The 20,632-nt window shown below is 40.6% G+C and overlaps 2 protein-coding genes and 1 long non-coding RNA gene across 4 annotated transcripts in view; 2 read left to right on the forward strand and 1 right to left on the reverse strand.

The window, feature by feature from the left end:
- Positions 1 to 10,921, forward strand: part of LOC131252962 (zinc finger protein GIS2-like) — a 33,485-nt gene extending 22,564 nt beyond the window's left edge. The window contains exons 2-3 of one of the 2 annotated variants that reach the window (XM_058253761.1): positions 4,067 to 4,159; positions 10,219 to 10,921. In XM_058253761.1, the coding sequence (XP_058109744.1) occupies positions 4,067 to 4,159; positions 10,219 to 10,720 (595 nt within the window). In that variant the 3' untranslated portion in view covers positions 10,721 to 10,921. The remainder of the gene's footprint in view (positions 1 to 4,066; positions 4,160 to 10,218) is intronic. The other variant, XM_058253762.1, reaches the window with a different exon arrangement.
- On the reverse strand, positions 10,630 to 11,043 carry LOC131252964 (uncharacterized). The gene is made up of 2 exons (XR_009174780.1): positions 10,950 to 11,043; positions 10,630 to 10,899 (listed from the first exon to the last, which is right to left on the reverse strand). It is a non-coding gene; the product is annotated as an uncharacterized LOC131252964 (long non-coding RNA).
- A 6,919-nt stretch (positions 11,044 to 17,962) lies between these two features.
- Positions 17,963 to 18,799, forward strand: LOC131254142 (uncharacterized). The gene has a single exon (XM_058255146.1). The coding sequence runs from the start codon at positions 17,963 to 17,965 to the stop codon at positions 18,797 to 18,799; it is 837 nt and encodes a 278-aa protein (XP_058111129.1).
- The last annotated feature ends 1,833 nt before the right edge of the window (positions 18,800 to 20,632 follow it).

Genomic DNA, 20,632 nt, shown 5'->3' on the forward strand with positions numbered 1-20,632 from the left:
CTCATCGGCCTCGTGATCTATAGATGGTTATATCCTTGTCTGGTAAGCAACAACATTATTATTGCCGTAGTCCATCCTTCTCAATTGCCTTGGTGTTAGTACTCCTCCTGGTTCAAATCTTTAGTAGTCGGAGCCCTCTTTGGATCCAAGACAATTGCACGACTCTCTTGTAGCCCCCTGTGTAATTATCGGTTGTTAACCTCGACTTCTTCATTGTCCTCTTCTACCCGTTTCTCCCTTTGTTCCAACCAAGGTAGAAGTGGATCCTCCTCATCGTAAATATGGTCCGCCTTCATTAACTAAATTTAGTACACGCTTTGCATTTCTCATTCACAGCCTCATGTTGTAATTCATGTGGACAAACTGATCTAACGTCTTGGCCTGCTATCTATTTTTATTCTTCAAATGGATGAGTGCAAAACAACTCCAGTTCCAGGCTAGAGGAAGAATTATTTTTCAAATGGATGAGTGCAAAACAACTCCAGTTTCTCTAGTAACTAGAGGAAGAATTTGTCTAGCTCAAAACTTTGATAGCAATTAATTGTCTTCAGAGTCTTGCACTCACTCCAAAATTCATCCTCCAGTTGGCTGTATTTAATAAATAAATAAATAAATAAAAATAAAAGCTGGTAAACTTGTCAAATCCAATCTATATAACTAATAATATAATTTGTACAATAATAGTAATACAACATCGGTTTATTACTCGTAGTTGTCTGATTGACCGCTCTTTGCACAAGTGCATCAGAGAAGGTGCCATGGCGAAATGGGTACATTTCCAACTGAGGATGATACAACAAAAATCGCAAAACATTTATATTATTTGAAGTACGAAAATAAGAAAATTAGAGACTAATAAGTAAATACTTGTACATTGTACTTATTTTGTTCGACGCCCTTGTATGTTTTAGCCAAGTTAGGCTCTAATATTTTAATCACATTCTTCAGCTGCACACGAACCTCATCATCCTTGACATATGATGGAGAATATCTGTTTTTTTAGATTTAATTAGTGTCCTACATTACAATAATGAACTTAGTAACAATCAAAGACAAGAAGTGCATAATAACAAAGGGTTTCCTACTCAGATATCATCCACCATCTTATCTATGAGGCTGAAGATGTAATATGCATTTTTAATTGCCTTTGATGCATCAATCGATTTATGGAATACTGTTCCCAAGTGGTAGTAAACATGAAATTGATCATGCTACATCTGGTCAGGCCAGTCTAACCTTCGCAAATGTTAGTGCATCCTCTGGTTTGCCATATCAGTCTAAAAGTAGCTACGTACGTCTTCACATCTATATTTGTCCACTTCCCTCTAGTGTCACTCCTTCGCTTGCCTAGGCTATTGCATTGATCACCACTTGCCAATAAGGGGAGTTGGCAACATTTGGAGCTATGTTGCCATGTATGAATAGCTTGGTTGTCGCCTCACCAAGCTTCTTAATTGCAGTTCGTCTACATCTATTTAATATTTTTCTGTTTTGTTGTCTCCTTCCTAAATAGAATTGGATCACATGAGGGTCGCTCGGGCTCTACCACTTCATCCACAACGAAGCACAAAGTCTTTTTTCGGCTAAAGGCACATCACAAACCACTAAACATGCTCCCACTCCCACTAGTACCACTTTTGGCCCTCCTTCCCAACTCTACGTAACGTACGGACCCCCTCCCCCTAAAAAATGCTTAGGCACTCTTCATCTTCGTGAGTGGTGCGCTTGCTTTCTTTCATCGCCAACATGACCTCCCGATCTGAATCCTCACCGGACTCAACATTATCGTCATCACCACTGCCCATATAGTCAGGACCAAACCCTCTTGTTGGGCTGCATGAGTAGCAAATTGTTTTTCATTTTGTACTGTAGCTTTTTCTACTTCGACTCTTGCAAACTCTGGTGTATCATAATCATTCACTCTCTAGGCACGCTGTTGCACCCCATGACCTTTTGGTGTTCCGTATGCCAAATGTTACTTTACTTACATGATTCCTTCAATTATTACTTGGCCATAGTAGATGCATTTTATCGCATGCCTAGCCCCAGCAGCTCTCTCACAATGTTGCTATCCAATATCACTTTCCCATTGGACCGCCATCATCTCCAACTCACTACTGTAAAGTCTAAAATTTAAATAATTCAAGCTTTCCTACTTTGCGAAATTATACACATAAACAAATCAAATCAATTACTAATTTCTATTAACTGTCCAATATTCAACTGAAATTTAAAAAATTCAAATAAATTATTAAAAGGCATTCAAACAACTGTTCTAATACATGTGATTGTATATTCAATCATTATACATGCATTCAAACCATAAATCATCGATTTAGGAAAAGAAACCCATTTTTTCTAATTTTTTAGAACTGTTACTATTCATTCCAATATTCAACTAAAAAAATCAGTTAAAAATATTGGTACGTGTTCAAACAACTGATCTAATACATGTGATTGTATATGAATCATTATACACGTATTCCAACCATAAACCATCCATTTCGGAAAAAAAATAAATTCAGTTTTCCTTTTTAAAAAAAAATAAATTTGTCACCAACCATTCATTCCATTATTCAACCGAAATAAAAAAAAATCCATTAAAAATATAGAAAGGCATTCAAACAACTGATCTAATGCATGTGATTGTATATGAATCATTATACATGTATTCCAACCATAAACCATTCATTTCGGGAAAAAATTATCCATTTTTCCCTTCTTTTTTTTTAACTGCCACCATTCATTCCATTATTCAACCGAAATTCAAAAATTCGATTAAAAATATACAGAAGCATTCAAACAACTGATGTAATGCATGTGATTGAGTATGCAATCATTGAACATGTATTCTAACCATAAACCATCAAAGTCGTAAAAATCAAGATCTGTTACAGTCATGAGACTGCCCATGTTGGCAAGTATTCAATCAAAATTTAAAAATTCCATTAAAAGTATAAAAAGGCATTCAAACAACTGATTTAATGCATATGATTGTATATGCAATCATTGTACGTTATTCCAACCATAAACCATCAAATTTGAAAATAAGTATTTTTTTCCTAATTTTTTTTAGAACCATCACTATTCATTCCAATATTCAACCGATATATATATATATATATATATATATATATATATATATATATATATATATATATATATATACCATCGAACTCGAAAAAACCCATCTTTTATAATTCTTTTTTAAAACTGTCACTATTCATTCCAATATTCAACTGATATTAAAAAAAATCAATTAAAAATATGAAAAGGCATTCAAACAACTGATCTAATGCATGTGATTGTATACGTAAACATTCTACCGTGTATTTGAACAATAAATAATCAAAATAAAAAATTACTCTTTTTTGTTGTTGTAAAAAACACAGCATATTTACGGAAAAAAAAAAAAAAACTAAAAAACCAAATCGACCATAAATGTAGCAAGATATGGTTGATTTGGTGGTCATTTCTAATTTCATTGTTTCCAACAACAAATCACAAAAAATGGACATTTACCTCTCTTTTGTTTTTCAAATTTTTCCATCATCGCTCACTCGGGCTTTGATTTGTCCGAACTGCTTCAATTTAAAGATTTAGTGACCAAGGAATGCACAATGCTAAAAATTGTCTTACCAACACTCTAGGATAACTCAAACAATCAAGAAATGTGGCTTTGAAACCCAAAAGACCCCCTTTCATTAAAAAAGAAAAAAGAAGCCATTTTTGGACTGATACAAGGAAATCTGACCGTTACGGCCTCGTAAGGTCGGTTAAGGCAGGAATTTCTTGGGGTGCCTTTTACAACATATTGTGTAACAGGCACCTACAGGCACCACCGTTGATGTTACGTAACCATTATGGGATACCTTGCTTATGGGTTAAAACTGTCTATGAGTCTCTGATTAAATTAAGGACTACCTTTATGAGTACTCTGTCAGTCCGTCCTAAAACCAAAAATTTGGAAGCATTATCTTTTGAGCAAATATTTAAATTTTAACAGTTCCATTTTTTATTTGTATGGCATAATTATATAACTCAGTGCTATATTTTTTTTTACCAGGCAAGATTATCTTTGCAACAACTGTAAACGACCGGGGCATTTTGCAAGAGACTGTCCAAATGTCCTCGTCTGTAACAACTGCGCCCTCCCTGGGTAAGATTGCTCTTCATTTTGTTTTTCCAAAGATTGCTCTTCATTTTGTTTTGCCATCTTTTAATGAGCAAGCCGACGCCAATTAATTGGGATGAGGCTTAGATAGTGATGATCTTTTTAATGAGCAAGCTACAGTTAAGGTCACCAATTCACGTCACCAGGTAATGTGACTCAAAAACATTGCCATGATCATATTACCTGCCGTGGTACCTAAAATTCAATTTGCTGTAAATTTCCTTATCTTATATTTTGCTGAATTTCCTCAGGGGTTGTTTGGATTTACCCCAGAAAATGTCGAGCAGTGGATGTACAGCCGCCTATCCATGTTTTGTAGAAGTGGAGCCATTCAGTTGAATACCTCAAAATTTGTACCAACTCACCTCTAACCAGTGCAGTTCTTGGTCTCCGTTGCATGTGAACGATCCAAGTCTGCCTTACCTCATCTTACTAGTGCTACAGGCTCATAAGTCCCTTGAATGGATTCATTTCTAATTCTATCCTTCCTTGTTTTGCCACTCATCCATCTTAACATCCTCATCCTATGACATGTTTTTTAATTGCTTGATATTCTGTCTCATAAAACACGGCTGATCTTATAGCTTTCGTATAAAATTTCCATTTCACTTTGAGTGGTATATGACGATCGCATAAAACTCCAGAGGCACGTCTCCATTTCTTCCACCAGGCTTGAATTCTATGGGCAACATCCTTCTTAGTCTCTCCACTCATGAATTATTGACCCAAGATATCAAAAGTGGTCATTTTGGGAAACTTCTTGGTCAACCATCTTAACTAATTCCTTGTTTCCGTGCCTATCGTTAATAAATTGCACTCCAGATACTCCACTTTAGTTCGTCTAGTTTTAAATTCTGAAGCACCCCTTCGTAAATCTAGCTGTGTTTTTTATGCCCTTTTCTGCATTGTCAATGAAAACTAGGGATGTACATTGAGCCAAGCTTGGCTTGACTCGTTAGTGCTCTCCTCGAGCTCGAGCTCGCCCTCAAGCTTACCATTGGAGCTTGGCTTGACTCATCTGCACTTCCCTTGAGAGCTCAAGCTTGCCCACGCCCTTGAGCTTAACATTTAAGCTCCAGACCCAATTCGACCTCCAAACCTTTTAATTTACAAATCATAGATTCGAAACCCGAAATCTCAATTTTGGTATTTGAATTTTTTCTATTTTCAAACAATTATATAAAAAATCAAAGATTAGATTTAGAGGTACCTTGCTGTAGAGAGAGAGAGAGAGAGAGAGAGAGAGAGAGAGAGAGGAGCTTGGGCGGGTGCGATGGGTTGGGTTTGTAAAGGGAAGGGTAAAGAAATGGACGGGTAGGTAGGGCCTTTAAGGTGGGTGGGTGTGGGTGTGTGTGGGTGTGTGTGTGTCTGTGTGTAGAGAGAGAGAGAGAATTCTGGTCGGCCATAGCAAAGAGAAATGCAAATCAAGGGAGGAAACTGTTTTCATTTTTCATGGCCCACCAAAGTTTTGGATCAAAGTAAAAATTGGGTCGGGGGGGTTCATGAGGTGCTGCTTCACGTGAACCGTTTAAATTTTGGAGTCACATCACGTATGATGAGTTTCGCGCACATCTGAGCATTCGGCTATATATATATATGTATATATAAATTCGAGCCAAGCCGACTCAAGCTCCATTTTGCTCGACCTTGACTCGTTTTCAAACGAGTTAGGTCATATGAAGCTTTTCTCGCCTTAAGTCGTCGTTCAAGCCGAGTCAAATCGAGTTAGATCGAGCCAAGCCGAACGAGCTTCTCAAGCTAGCTTGGCTCATGTACAACTCTAATAAAGACCATGTCATTTGCAAACAACATACACAATGGGATTTCTTCTTGCAAATGCCTTGTTAACTCGTCTATAACCAATGCAACTAGGTAAAGGCTAAATGCTGACCCGTGGTGCATGCCTACAACAATTGGGATCACACTTGCCTCTCCAGTAGTGGTCCTTACAGTTGTTACCTCTCTCTCATAAATATCCTTAATCATGTCAATATATCCTTGTAAAACTCCTCTCTTTCCCAACACCCACTAGATTAACTCTCTAAAGACCCTCTTAAGTCAATATAGACCATGTGGAGATCCTTCCTCCACATATATTTCTCCATCAATTGTCCGAGTAGGAAATAGCTTCAAACTAGGTATCCAATAATTGTTACGTTATGGCCTGTAACAGTCATTACCGGACCATTAGATTTTATTTTATTTTTTAATTTGTCCATAATGATCCTATAGCCCGTATCATAATGGTAACAACGGTGCTTGTTGCCATTATTGAAATACTTTGGCTTCAGTGGTAGACCGTAGACTTCCCTTGCATGAAACCAAACTATATATATAGTGAAATGGTCACTTGGAACCGGTTCTCACGAGAATTCGTGAGCACTTTTTGATACGTGATGTGAGCCCATAATTTGAACGGTCCACGTGATGTGGCACCCCATGAAACCCCCAAGGCCAAACTTTCAGCCTGATCCAAATTCTGGTGGGCCATCGCAAAGGGAAACGTTTACCACCCTTGATTTGCCTCTCTTTGCTATGGTCCACCAGAGTTTTGGATTAGGCTGAAAGTTGGGCCCTGGGGATTTCGTGGGGTGCCGCATCACGTGGACTGTTTGGATTTTGGGCCCATGACACATGTGCAAAGGTGCACATGGTGTGCTCACCTAAGAAGGTGCCCAGGTGAGCATGACTTCTCTGTCACGCCCTGCAATTTGGATACAGAGTGTGCACCCTCAGACTTGAGTTACGGTTCATGACTCATACACTGAGTGTACTTTAAACAGTCGATTGTACAATTTATTCAGAGGCAAGGGTTATATCCGTTCTAAGTCCCATTCACACAAAATAATCAAACACCAACATCCATGCATTTCAACATTCAGAAACCACTCAAACTGCATTCACTAAATACTTTCCATCAATCAATACAGCCTGCCATTTGAAATGTTATTAAAAAAAATTTAAATAAATGAAACCAATCAAATACTTAGTCTAAAATTTATACCGACATTCAACGCATATCAGTCAATAGATGATCAATTTCCACATCCATGTGCTCCGAAAGTTGTCAATCATTCCAATTGCAAAAGAAAATGTAAGAATAAATTGAAAAGAGGATAAATATGTGTGTGAGAGAGAGAGAGAGAGATCTTCATTTTTTAACGGAAGATGATGCTTGTTATGAGCCACTTTTGAAAGTTACTAGATGATTGTCTCATTTTAAAGTATGTGTGTGCTATAGCTTATATCATATGCCATAGCGAGACCAAGGATAACATCCCTATCTCGTTTCTTCTCTCAAAACCATATCCCCTACATTCTTTTCCTACTTGACATTTGCTTTGTTTGGATTTAGTCCGTCAATATTATCTTAGAATAGTCTCTTGATTCTATCGTAATAACCCCACCTGTGATGCATATGCACTAATGACATTGATTATTTCCTCTCCTAATTTAAGATTTATTGATGAAACCCCTATTACTTTCTTAACATTTACAACTTTATCCTTTAAATCTATCTACCGCTATCCGAATCCCATTTCTATTGTTGTCATTTCTTATTTATTAAAGTTCATATCTATCAATTTCTCTAGTTTTGGTCCCTTTTCACTTGGTCTCTTGAACACAATCTAGTTAACTCTCCTTCATACATCTACTAACTCCATGCTCTTACCTTACCGATCAATGTTCTTATTCCATTTGACAAGACAAATCTTATTCTCATGGACTAGCTTCTTTACCCGCACATCCAGAATTGCGCATTAACCCTTTCCTAGTACTTAAATCAATCAGCTTTTGTTGTGGCGCATCACTTCCGAGGGATGACGTGGCCAATCCTTACCCATTTCTCACTGCACTCGAGTTCCAATGCACCATGTCGCTTACAGGGATCACCCTAGCATGAATTTGGAACGTCATAATATTCGGATTCATGATATGTGTGTGCATATATATGCATACACATTGGTCGATATACAATTTTAAATGGGTAATGTAAACTAAAGATTTTATCACTCTAATATTTCTAAACCAAAATTCTCTTCATGTTTCCATAATAAGTAGGCCTATCAGTTGATACCTGGACCTAGTACCCCGACCTGATTTTAATGGGTCAAGGTCCCAAAAAATAGACCTGTTAAGTAATAGGGTCGGGTTTGGATTTCAACTTTCCAGATCTGGATAAATTAGGGTCCAGTCAGGTTCGGGTCAGGTCTGTCAACTAGGACCCGTTCAAAATCGGGCCAAGTTGGGTCCAGGTTGTTTTTGATGTGATATTATGTATATTAAATATATATATTGTTTTATCTTATCAATGAAATTAGGTTTCCCAAGATATAGGCATGTAGGGAGCCCATTTGCACACCATTCATGTGTCAAAGTGGCACATGCTTGTGTGATCTAGAGCCATCCATCAAGTGGGGCTGACCACGTAAATGCTGTTATTAGACACAAACCAACTAGAAACCTAGATCTGAAGGCCCAACGGATACCGAACCTGATCGGATCTGGGTCTGGGTATTCAAGAAGGGGACCTGTACGCGAAAGGGTCCCACAGACCCAGCAAGACTTGAACCCGGGTCCTAGAAGACCTGACCCAAACCCAAACCCGACATATTGACAGCGCTAATAATAAGTCTATCAGATGCCTTTTTTTGAAATGATAATCCAAGCAACCTCTATATGACCAAAATTTTCGTTTTTTTATATTAATAAAAAAAAGAATTATCACGCGTTCCCTTCTTCCACTAAACTCATTTGTTAAGAAAATGACGGGGATCCTTCTACATTTTTTACCCTCCAATATTTGGTATGAGCCACCTACATTTGGTGTAATTTACTAAATGGTACGTGCATGTGTTGGGCAAAACTACCCATGTGTTCCTCTGATTGGTCTGAACCATAGTTCAAAAGCCTGAAAAGCCAAGTTGACTCCATCTTCGGCTGGGTCAGGTTGATCAGAATGCTTGACATGATATTTAATTATGAAAAATTACAAATATTAAGGATGATAACAAATATTTCAAATAGGTATGTTGATGTAAATAATAAAAAGAAGATTTCAAAGTAACAACTCACTAGTTGGTGTGTTGGTTAAAGAAGCATCACTTTGTCGTCAGACGTCTGGGGTTTGAATCTTGCGTCTCCCATCTATATCAGTTTTTATTTTTGAAAGGTAATGATATTTTATTAAAAGAAGCGCCAAGATGGCACAAAAATTTACAACCTAAGAAAAGAAAAATTACAAATACTCCATTGCCTTTATACAAAAGGCCCATTCCATTACAAAAAGATTAGCCTTGTTGAAAAACCTTCCCCACCTAATTGCTTATTTTCCAAAATCATCTAATAGTTCTTTCCTCCCAAAGAACTCAAAGGCCTGCCATCAAAGCCAATCTCCAGCTTACTTATCTCTCCCAAGTCCGACACCATTCCATTTCAGGAGGAAGTCACCAATTGATCCTAGCATCATCCACGGCACATTAAACAGACTAAAGAAGCTTGTCCACACCTTCAAATAAATAAATAAATAAAAACAACTTCACAACGTGACCTGGTTTAGAGTCGAGTCAAATCGAATCAACTGAGTAATTGGTTCTTCCCGAGTTGATGTTGAGTCAGTTCCAGTTCCGAGTTTCCCAATAACTCAGCTTGAAATCACTCATAGTCAAGTTGACCAGTCCTAGTTTCAAGTCTAGTGGGTGAGTTTTAGAACTATGGTTTGAACCAGCACAGGAACCCACACATCCAAGATGTACTGATCCCTGCATGTGTGTTTGTGATTGGCATTCCTGATTCTGACTAGAAGCGAAACTAGGCAGTGTATACTGAAGAATCTTGTGTTATTGGGCCATGGTTAAACCCATTTATGGTCGACTCCAATTGCAAAATCTGTTTCCTGTAGCATAACTACGTCTGATTACCATTCAAATGAAAAAGAAAGATCTAGCTCAGCACATTGATGGTGCGATTTAGTAGCTGTTTTCATTGTCTAATGTCTTATGCACATCTCTCATCCGTCGAGGTTGATTGGCTCTTTATTGTAGGCATATTGCAGCTGAGTGCACCTCAGAGACTGCGTGCTGGAACTGCAAAGAGCCGGGCCATGTTGCTGGCCAGTGCAACAATGATCCCATCTGCCACACATGCGGGAAAAGGGGCCACCTTGCTCGTGAATGCTCTTCATCTGTCTTACCCGCTTTTGACACCAGGCTCTGCAACAACTGCTACAAGCAGGGCCACATTGCTGCTGATTGCACCAATCAGAAGGCATGCAACAACTGCCGCCAGACTGGTCACCTTGCCCGTGACTGCCCGAATGAACCTGTCTGCAACATCTGCAATGTATCGGGCCATGTAGCACGCCAGTGTCCCAAGTCTAGCCTTGCATCTGAGATCACAGGTGGGCCATTCCGTGACATTGTTTGCCGCATATGCAATCAGCCTGGTCACATTAGCCGCGACTGTGTGGGCATCGTCATCTGCAGCAACTGTGGTGGTCGTGGACACCTTGCTTTCGAGTGCCCATCAGGCCGGATGCTCGATTGAGGATTCCGCAGGTATTGATTTTGTGCAGAGAACTATTCGCCTGCTCCTTTGTGGCAGGAGCCTCTCATGAATTTTGAAAGAGAGTTGATTGATTAAGTGGGGGTAGATGGGGATTTTATGGTAGAAAGCTGTTGAGGATATTTCTTTAGTTGTATTCCTTGTAATGACTTTTTTGGACCCTGGAGTGCACTTTCTTTTCCTTGTATTCCTTGTAATGACTTTTTTGGACCCTGAAGTGCACTTTCTTTTCCTCTCTCTCTCTCTCTCTCAATTTATTTATTTATAACAAGTCCTGTTGCACGTGGCAATGTGGCTCTTATGTGTGGAAGATCCAGGTCCACTATAAAGTGGGCCCCTAGCCTGTTATCAGAACACGTGTCCAACCTATTAGCTCAATAGGTAGCCAGGCCAAACCCATTCCCATTTGAAACTCTTTCCTGCTCGTCAGGCTACTACAACGGAAGTGGGCTAACCAAGTAAAACCACTGTTTTTATATTTCAGGATCTGTTTGGGTAGGGAATCCTGATTTTGACTGGCCGCATGAGAGGATGTCCTCTTATGTAAGATTCTTCGCATTCTTCGCCCGCACTTAGTGTTCGAAATATCGGTATCACGTTACGTATCGCATTCGCGGGATATGGATACGTATCGGTTATCGCATGGGATATATCGGTTGTATTGTGTAATGTATTGTTGTTGTTGGAAACATGGGGAAATTAGTTGAATTTTTCAATGAAACTTTGTTGATTGTTAAAAAAGACATCAATACACACTTATAAATAAAAACATTACAAAAAACAAGTACACATAATAGGTTTTCTAGGTTTTCTTTGTATGGGGTCCTAATCTAAGTGTTGTCCAACTGAATGGTTGCAAGTATATTCAATGTCTATTCATATAATTTATAAGTGTAAGAAGACGTGTGGAAACAATAGGAATACATTCAAAAGCAAAAGAAGAATCACTATATTAAGTTACATGTGTTTGATTTGATGTTAGATAGATTCTAAACGATTTGCATGAAATTGGGAAATTTGTTTTGTTTTGTTTTTTTTTTTTTTTCCAATTTTCTGCAAGGTGGCTCATTTCCTCTGAATCTCAAAGTCGAAGCTCTCAATCTGAATTTGTAACAATTTGACACTAATTTAATATGATTTTCAAAAAATAAAAGGATGGAAATTCGAGAATGTTCACCAGATCGAATATGGGGGATATATCGCACTACTTGTGTGTTTCGTATTGTATTGGTGGCATACAAGACATATCGTGGGATGTATCGGCCGATAATGTCGACATTTAAAATACTGCCCGCACTAAAGTTGTGCTTCTAATCGTATACACGCACACAGTAAGGAAGTTTTTAAGTTATATATATAATAATAATAATAATAATAATAAAACTCCAATTGCATTTATGCGTAGTAAAGCACCACTTTGGCGAATCCTTGGTGGAGAGGACGGGTTTGCAAAAATTAGGATTTTAACTTAATTTCGATTTAATGGGACCCCATTACCCAAACGGACACAGGGCCCCTTGGATCGGATCGTAGCTCAAGCTACTTTGGCTTGAGTTGTTTATGTTGGTGTTTACTTATTTATTAGATGTCATTTTGCTTAAGCTACTTACGCCTTAGGTAGTTTATCTTGGTGTCTACTTGTTTATTAGATTTGTATGTTAGGAAAACAGCATACTTATTATAAAATCATAGAAGTAAGTTTGGTTTTTAAGCTCACAAAAGTAATTAAGTAAATTTTAAATGTCGTCCATTAATCTCTCCTCTTCACCCTTTAAAAAAAAAAAATAATTTCTCCCAAGTTATGCTTATTTGTGGGGGGTCTACCTTTAATATCCACTGTTCATCATGTGGGGCCAAACTTTAATATAGACCATTCGTTATGTTGAACCCACCTTGGCCCTATCTTTAATGTGGACCATGCTGTACATCATGTGGGGCCCACCTTGGATGAGGGCCATCCATCATGTCTAATATTAGATGTGGATTATTCAACATGTGGTGCCCACCTTTAATGTTGATTGTTCATCATGTGGGGCCCAAATTTGAAGTGGGTTGTCCATCCTGCAGGCCTCCCTTGGATATAGACCATTCATTATTATGAGCCAGCCTTCGATGTGGATCGTCCATCATGCGGGCATGATGAGGCCCACCATTGATGTTACTGTTCATCATGTGGGGTCAACCTTCAATGTCCACTACACCATGTGGAGCCCACTTATAATATGGATCACCTATCATAGGGCCCACCTTTGAAGTGCGTCATCCATCATGTGCAGCCTGCTTTGAATGTGGCCTGTTCATCATTAGGGGCTGACTTTTGATGTGAACCATCAATGATGTGGGGCCCACCTTCATTGTCCACGCGGACATGGATTGTATATTGACCACGCCACTAACGGGTCACTATTGTTCAGTGCCCTGTGGGCCCCACCATGTTTATCCATATCATCCATCCATTTTAGGGCTTGTTTGGGTTTTAAAACAATGAAGGACTGAGCATTGTTCCATGTGAAACTCAATTTCCATTGTTTTCACCTTCCATCTTCATTATCATGCCTCCACTCATAAAATGCATTTTTTTACAAGGAAAATGAGTTGTTCAAGGGTTAAGATCAAATGTGCAACCATCCATCTACAGTTGCTTCACAAGTGCCACATGTGCTAATGTGTCAAATGAGTCATTATCTATTTTTTAGTTATGCCACCCACGTGCCACTATGACACATGTGCCAATATATTGCATGTACGAACATGCCACATGTATTACCATCCATCTTCTATTGTCCCCCCATCAGTAAAGCATCCCACATGTGTTAATGTGTCACATGTGACACTATACATCTACTCTTGCCTCCCAGGTGTGCTAATGTGCCACAAGTACTGCCACTCTTCTTCTCTTAGGCCCCACATGTGAGCACTCCACCAATGCCAATGTCACATGTATGCCATGGTTCATCTTCAATCGCTTCAAATATACCATGCCAGTAGTGCCAATGAGCACAACTGCTGCCATCCAGCTTCAAGTGCTCGTGTCAAGTGGACTATGGGATCCATTGATCTGTTAGGCCTGGAGTGAGCATAGTACCCTTTTGTTTTCAGTCTGGACGAGAGGGGCACGTGGTTTAAGTGATCTCAACCGTTGATCCAATGAGCTGCACTTTGGGTCGCCCATACTACAAAAAATTTCACATATCGAAAGATCTCGTACATCAATTGTAAAGTCTATCAGATGAACAGTCTGGAGCACCAGATTGAGCCATTTGTACAAATCAAGGGACCTAAGCTTAGGATGCGTGCTCTTTAGCTGTATATGAGTTGAACCGAGTCGGGCTTAGCTCGGCTCATATAGCAGTCAACCCCAGCTCGAACTTAGCTCGGTTTGGCCCTTGAGCTTGACTAGCCAGCTCAGCTTAGTTGGGTCAGCAGTTGCCAGCTCGAGCCAAGTTCGCTCTCAGGAGGAGTTGCTTTGAATCCAAAACTGTAACAACACTTTACAGGCATTTCATTAAACACTCGAGAGCGGTATGAAATTAAGATACAATGATAGTTTTATAATATAAAGTTTTTTGTTTGCGGGCATTTAATTTTTCAGCCTTCACTCTAAGGCCTGTATCTTTTCTCAACTAGAAATTTTTTCCAAGTTCCAAAAACCACCTCGTCCGAATCCAATCTTGAGTTGAGACGAATTGAGCCTTTCCAGTTGAGTCGAGTGAACTAACCGAGCTAACTCTCGTATACAGTTCCATACGCTCTTTGACCTAACTCAAAAAATTCAACGGGCACTTTCACAAGGGTATTTTGGTCATTTAAAGGAATGGAAAAACCGAGACCATCGATGGAACGGATTGCCAGCATCTGGTGGCATATCATTTTATAATGATCTGAATCAGACATCTTATGATCTCAGCCGTTGATTGAGATTTAACCAACTTCTTAAACTGATTTTTGGACCATGGGTCATCCACTGAAATGGACGGTTTAGATCTGATTCATATGTTCACATGTCTTCAGATTGAGACGGCTGCGGCAGAGAATCCATTGACAGATCACATACAACAGAGCCATTTCCGTCCTTTTTCATTTCGACGGGAGTGTGACACCGTGCAGTGTCAACATCCTGAAAGTTTCCCAAAGAGGGCCTGATGGCTCCTGCCCTTTTGTGATATGGCAGGGGTGTTTTGGTCATTTTGGTGCAATTCAATGCTTCGGATTGCGTACTTACTCAGTACGCTTTTATCGTATTGAGTAAACTTTGTTGGGCCCACCATAAATGTATTTAGTTCATCCACACCGTCCATCCGTTTTTCCATATCATTTTAGGGCTTAACCCAAAATTTAAGCATATCCAAAGCTCAAGTGTACAATACTACTGGAAAATGTTGGAATAATGATTTCTACCGTTGAAACCTTGCTAGGGCCCACACTGATGTTTATTTATCATCCAAGCTGTTCATAAGATCACACATACATGGATGAAGGCTAAAAAAAATATCATCTTGATAAAAAAACTTCTTTGGCCCCTTGGAATTTTTCAATGGTAGATGTTCAATTAACATTATTTCTTGTAGTGTGGTCCACTTGAGCTTTGGATATGCTTCGTTTTTTGTATCAAGCCATAAATTTATCTGGTAAAATGGATGGACGGAGTGGATAAAATATAAAAGTTACAGTGGACCCCAAAGGTTTACTCAGTTACTGTGCTGGGATGCTAGGTGGGGCAATCACGATGTTTACGAGAAATCCACTCCATCCATCCGTTTTATAATGTTTATATGCCATCTAAACCGTTTACGATGACATTCTCACTGGATGAAGTGAAAAACAAAAACAAAAAACAAACAAAAACTTAGCCTGATAATAAATAAATTAAAAAAAATCATGGACGATGGACATTGAATACCCACTGTTTCCTCTCATGTAGCCCACTTGAGTTTTGGATCCAGTTTATTTTTGGTCGAATGTCCTAATTACAAAATGGATGGATGGTGTGGATTTCTAACAAACATCACGGTGGGCCCCACCTAGCATCTCCTTTGGGGAAGCCGATTGCATACTGAGTAAACTCTGTGGGCCCCACTGTCATTCATGCATTGTATCCACTTTGTCGGTCTCTTTTATCACATAATTTTAGGGCTTTAACACAAAAATAGAGTATGGCCAAACCTCAAATGGACCACACCACTTGAAACAATGTGAATTGAACATTTACCATTGAAAAATTCTTAGGGGGGTGGGTCCATCCTATTGCTCGGGTGGTAGACTCTCAGGAGTTTCAACTCCCGGTCAAGGGTTTGGGTACCATAGGTGGTGAAATTCCACCAGCGTGAGTGTGTGTGCTTGTAAAAAATAATAATAATAATTGTTGGGAAAAAAATATGACAAGTTCGGAGACTCAGTTATGGAATGAATCAACTCTACTGACACAGCCGGAAGACCCGAGGTAACGGGTTTGACCGAGGCAAGACAGTAAAGCCTAAAGGAGAGACTTAGCTCGGATTGCGGGAAATGAATCCCGACTGAAATTCAAAGAGTCAAGAGCCATAGACAAAATATATAAGACGCATTAAGTTGACTCAACTAGACCAACTGAGATCCCAAGGTTAGAAATCGCCTGATCGATCATAAAACCGACTCATATTGAGTTAGTTGTAGTATCGGTCATCGGAATAAGAAGGAGCATCGGTTACGAGCTGACTCTGTTTCATTCGATAGAAGATAAAAAGTCATGTCCTTGCTGCTAGCCGAGACTCATCTATTGCTAGAGTCGGTCAAGGCCGACCCGAGCGGGGAAGAGACGGTGTAAGTGTAAATACCGTCATGAAAATTTTGTGAAAGGATTTCCGACCCCAGTAATCTCAGGATCGGGAAGCATCCGTAAATAGATTGCAATCAGATCAAATCTCCTAAGATTGGGGAGAGAATCTCCTAAGATTGGGGAGAGAATCCCCGCACGACAGGACCACTCACTCCTATAAAAGAAAGACGTCTCCAAAATCAAAGGTATGCAGAAAACCCTTCTAAAACCCTTCCTACGCTGTTCGGTCACTGACTTTAGCATCGGAGGGTCCCCGGCTCTAGCCAGGGTCTCCTTTGTCTTATCCTTATGCAGGCGGTAGATCAGAAGGAAGGTTCACCAGTTTTTTGCATCAACAGCTTGGCGTCGTCTGTGAGAAACTGTACGAAAAGTCGTTTTCCACGCTCTATCCAGAAGCTGTAAACGTGCCTTAATGGTGATAACTAGAAGAACGGTCCAAGAAGAGCCAAATGAGGCCGCTGTCGCTGAACGAGCCAACAACCAGAGGAACTCAGAATCAACCCAACAACCAGCAAAATTCCGCTGCTCATCCAGCAGCTTCTGCTGCGACAAGAAACACCCAGCGGAACTGAGGGAATGAACGACTAGATAAAGAGGTCCAGGAACTCAGATCCGACATAAACTTCATGAAACAAATATTGGAACAGATACATCGGCAACAAGTTCAGCCCGGTGCCCAGACGACCAACGTCCCGTAACAAGTCACCGATCCTGAGCCTATTTCTCCGCAATCGGTGATCTCTCAGCGAAGTCAGCCCCACAGTCCGTCCGAGCAAGCACCCACTCATTTCGAGACTGCTGTGCTGCCCCTCGCTGATCTTCGACATGAGATCGATCAGCGGAGGCGCAGTCGGCCTCCGGTTGAGGGAATGGCAGAAAGTGACGAACCTTGGAAAGCCGACCTTCACGACTTCAGGAGACAAGTGTGGGAAGAGATTACGGATATGAAGTAGAGTCGGGATACCCATCAAATTAGGTTCGAAACAAAGACATCCCCATTTGTGGAGAAAGTAATGTAGGCTCGGCTACCGAAACGGTTTCATCTTCCATAGATTATACCTTTCACTAGTAAAACTGACCTAACTGAGCACATTGAATGCTTTCGAACGTACATGGAATTGCATGATGCATTGGATGACGTGATGTGGTGAGCTTTTTCACTGACCTTAACCGATGTAGCCAGACTTTGGTTTAAGCAGTTGAAACCAAAGTCCATCAGTTCTTTTGCGGAGCTCAGTGATGCTTTCCTCATCAACTTCATTGGTGGGAAGAAGAAGTTGAAGGCCCTTATGCATCTAAACAACATAGTTCAGAAGGAGGGAGAGTTACTGAAAGATTACATCAAACGTTTCATTTTTGGGTCACTTCAAGTTCGGAAACATTCAGAGGAGACGGCACTCAATTTCATCATGCAAGGTATTAGGGATAAGCCGTTTCTGTCATCCGTGGACAAGAATCCGCCTGAGACGTTTGCTAAATTCATGACTCGATCAGATAAACACACAGACGCCGAGGAAACACGAAATTTGTGTGAGGCCGCCCAGAACACAAAAATCTCAGCCAAAAAGGAAGTTGACTCGGCTGGAGGTAAGAAACGCAAGGACGACCGAACACGCGATGAATGCAAGTCGGGCAAGCGACCCGACCGAAGGTTTTGTACATACACCGTGCTTAATAAACCTCAAGAGCAGGTGCTGATGGAAATCAAGAGTGAAAGATTTGTCAGTTGGCTGAATAAGCTTAGGAGTAAACCGAACCGACGGAATAAAGATAAATATTGTCATTACCATCGCGATCATGGCCACAATACGAGTGATTGTTATCACTTAAAGGAAGAGATCGAAAGGCTTATCCGAGAATGTCGGCTCAGAGAACACGTCGAAAGAACCGGGACAGCGGAAGAACGCCCGGGTGACAACCGACCCACGAAGGAAATCCGGACTATTGTTGGTGGTCCCCGAGGCGGAGACGACTCAAACAATGCTCGAAAAAATCACGCCAGAAGCATCAGTCGACCTGAGTCCGAGATCCTGATCATAGTCCAACCTTCGAAAGAAAATAAGAGAGAAAAATATTGTATCTCGTTCACCGATGAGGACGCTCGAGGCATTCACAATCCCCATGATGATGCTTTAATCATTACTCTCACCATCGCGAACCGAAGGGTGTTCCGCATACTCATCAACATAGGATCGTCCGCTGACATGTTGTTCACTCAGGCGTTCAATAAAATAGGTGCTGAATGATCGATATTGCGGCCGGTTCGTACCCCATTAGTCGGATTCTTAAGAGGACAGATACTCCCAAAAGGAATCATCTCACTACCACTTACTGCTGGAAACCCTCCGCATCAGGCGACAATGATGGTCGACTTTCTGATAGTCGATCAGTCATCCGTGTATAATGCTATACTCAGCCAACCCTCTTGAGTCTCCTACAAGCTGTGGTATCCACATACCACCTCTCCATGAAATTTCTGACTGAGTCGGGAGTGGGAGTTGTCAAAGGAGATCAGCAAGATACACAGCGCTGTTACGCGACAACCGTAAAAGTTCCACCCGAGGTATCAGTGATCGAGTCACTAGACCCTCTGGTCGAAACTCACGAACGAGGACAACCGGTGGAAGACCTTATCTTGATACCTTTGGTCGAGACAGATGAATCCAAAATGGTGCGAATTAGCTCGTCTCTTCAGTCACCCCTGAAAGACAATCTAATAGCTTTACTCCGACCCTACGCTGACGTATTTGCATGGAGTCATGAGGACATGCCTGGGATCGATCCTTTGGTAATAACTCACCGACTCAACATCGATCCGACCTATCGGCCGATCCGACAAAAGTGACACCCGCTCAACCCCGAAAGGTACTTTATAAATTAAGAAGAGGTCAGCAAGCTCCTCAAGGCCAAATTCATAGAAGAGATATACTACCCAGAGTGGATAGCTAATGTCGTGCTTGTAAAGAAAGCCAATGGGAAGTGGCGAGTCTGTATTGACTATACCGACCTAAACAAAGTCTACCCAAAGGACAGCTTCCCTCTTCCGAGGATCGATCAGATGGTTGACAGCACTGCGGGGCACGAACTTTTTAGTTTTATGGATGCCTATTCAGGGTATAATCAAATTGTAATGCATCAATCTGATAAATCTAAGACCACCTTTGTCATTGACAAAGGTCTTTATTGTTACCGAGTGATGTCGTTTGACTTGAAAAACGCTGGAGCGATTTATTAAAGATTAGTGAACAAAATATTCGCTCGGCAAATCGGCCGAACCATGGAAGTTTACATTGATGACATGCTCGTCAAGAGTATATATGTAGCCGATCATATAGCCAACTTAGAAAAAATGTTCCTGATCTTGCGCAAGTTGCAAATGAAGTTAAATCCAAGTAAGTGTGCCTTCGGCGTGAGCTCGGAAAAGTTCCTCGGATTCCTAGTTAGTCAGCGAGAGATCGAGGCAATTTCGAAAAAGATCAAGGCATTGCTCGACATGGAGTCTCCGAAGACGATCAAAGACATACAAAGGTTGACCGGACGAGTAGCCGCAATCAATCGCTTCCTCTCCCGAGCTACCGATAAATGCCTCTCATTTTTTAAACAACTGAAGGAACAGCAAACGGTGGATTGGACAGAAGAGTGCGAAGCAGTGTTCCAGCAATTAAAGTCTTATCTTGGATCTCCGCCTCTCTTATCGAAACCTGAACAGGGGGAAGATCTGTTGTTGTATCTCGCGGTGTCTGAGGCAGCGGTTAGCTCAGCTCTGATACAAGAACATGAAGGAAAGCAACTGCCGATTTATTACGTTAGCAAAGCATTATTGCCGGCAGAGACAAGATATCCACTTCTAGAAAAAGTGGCCTTGGTCCTAGTAGTTTCCTCGCGGCGACTTCGGCCATACTTCCAAGCTCATACCAATGTCGTTATAACCGACCTCCCACTCCGTCAGATTCTAAAGAAATCAGAAGCTTCAGGCCGACTTACGAAGTGGATGATTGAACTCAGTGATTTCGACATTCAATTCAAGCCGAGAGTAGCAATCAAGGGGCAAGCCATGACTGACTTCATTGCTGAAGTGA

This window comes from Magnolia sinica, chromosome 8, assembly GCF_029962835.1.
Source record: "Magnolia sinica isolate HGM2019 chromosome 8, MsV1, whole genome shotgun sequence".
Taxonomy (NCBI): Eukaryota; Viridiplantae; Streptophyta; class Magnoliopsida; order Magnoliales; family Magnoliaceae; genus Magnolia; species Magnolia sinica.

Coding starts and splice junctions, on each gene's coding strand:
- LOC131254142 (XM_058255146.1), top strand. CDS start 17,963: ATGCAAGGTATTAGGGATAAGCCGTTTCTGTCATCCGTGGACAAGAAT.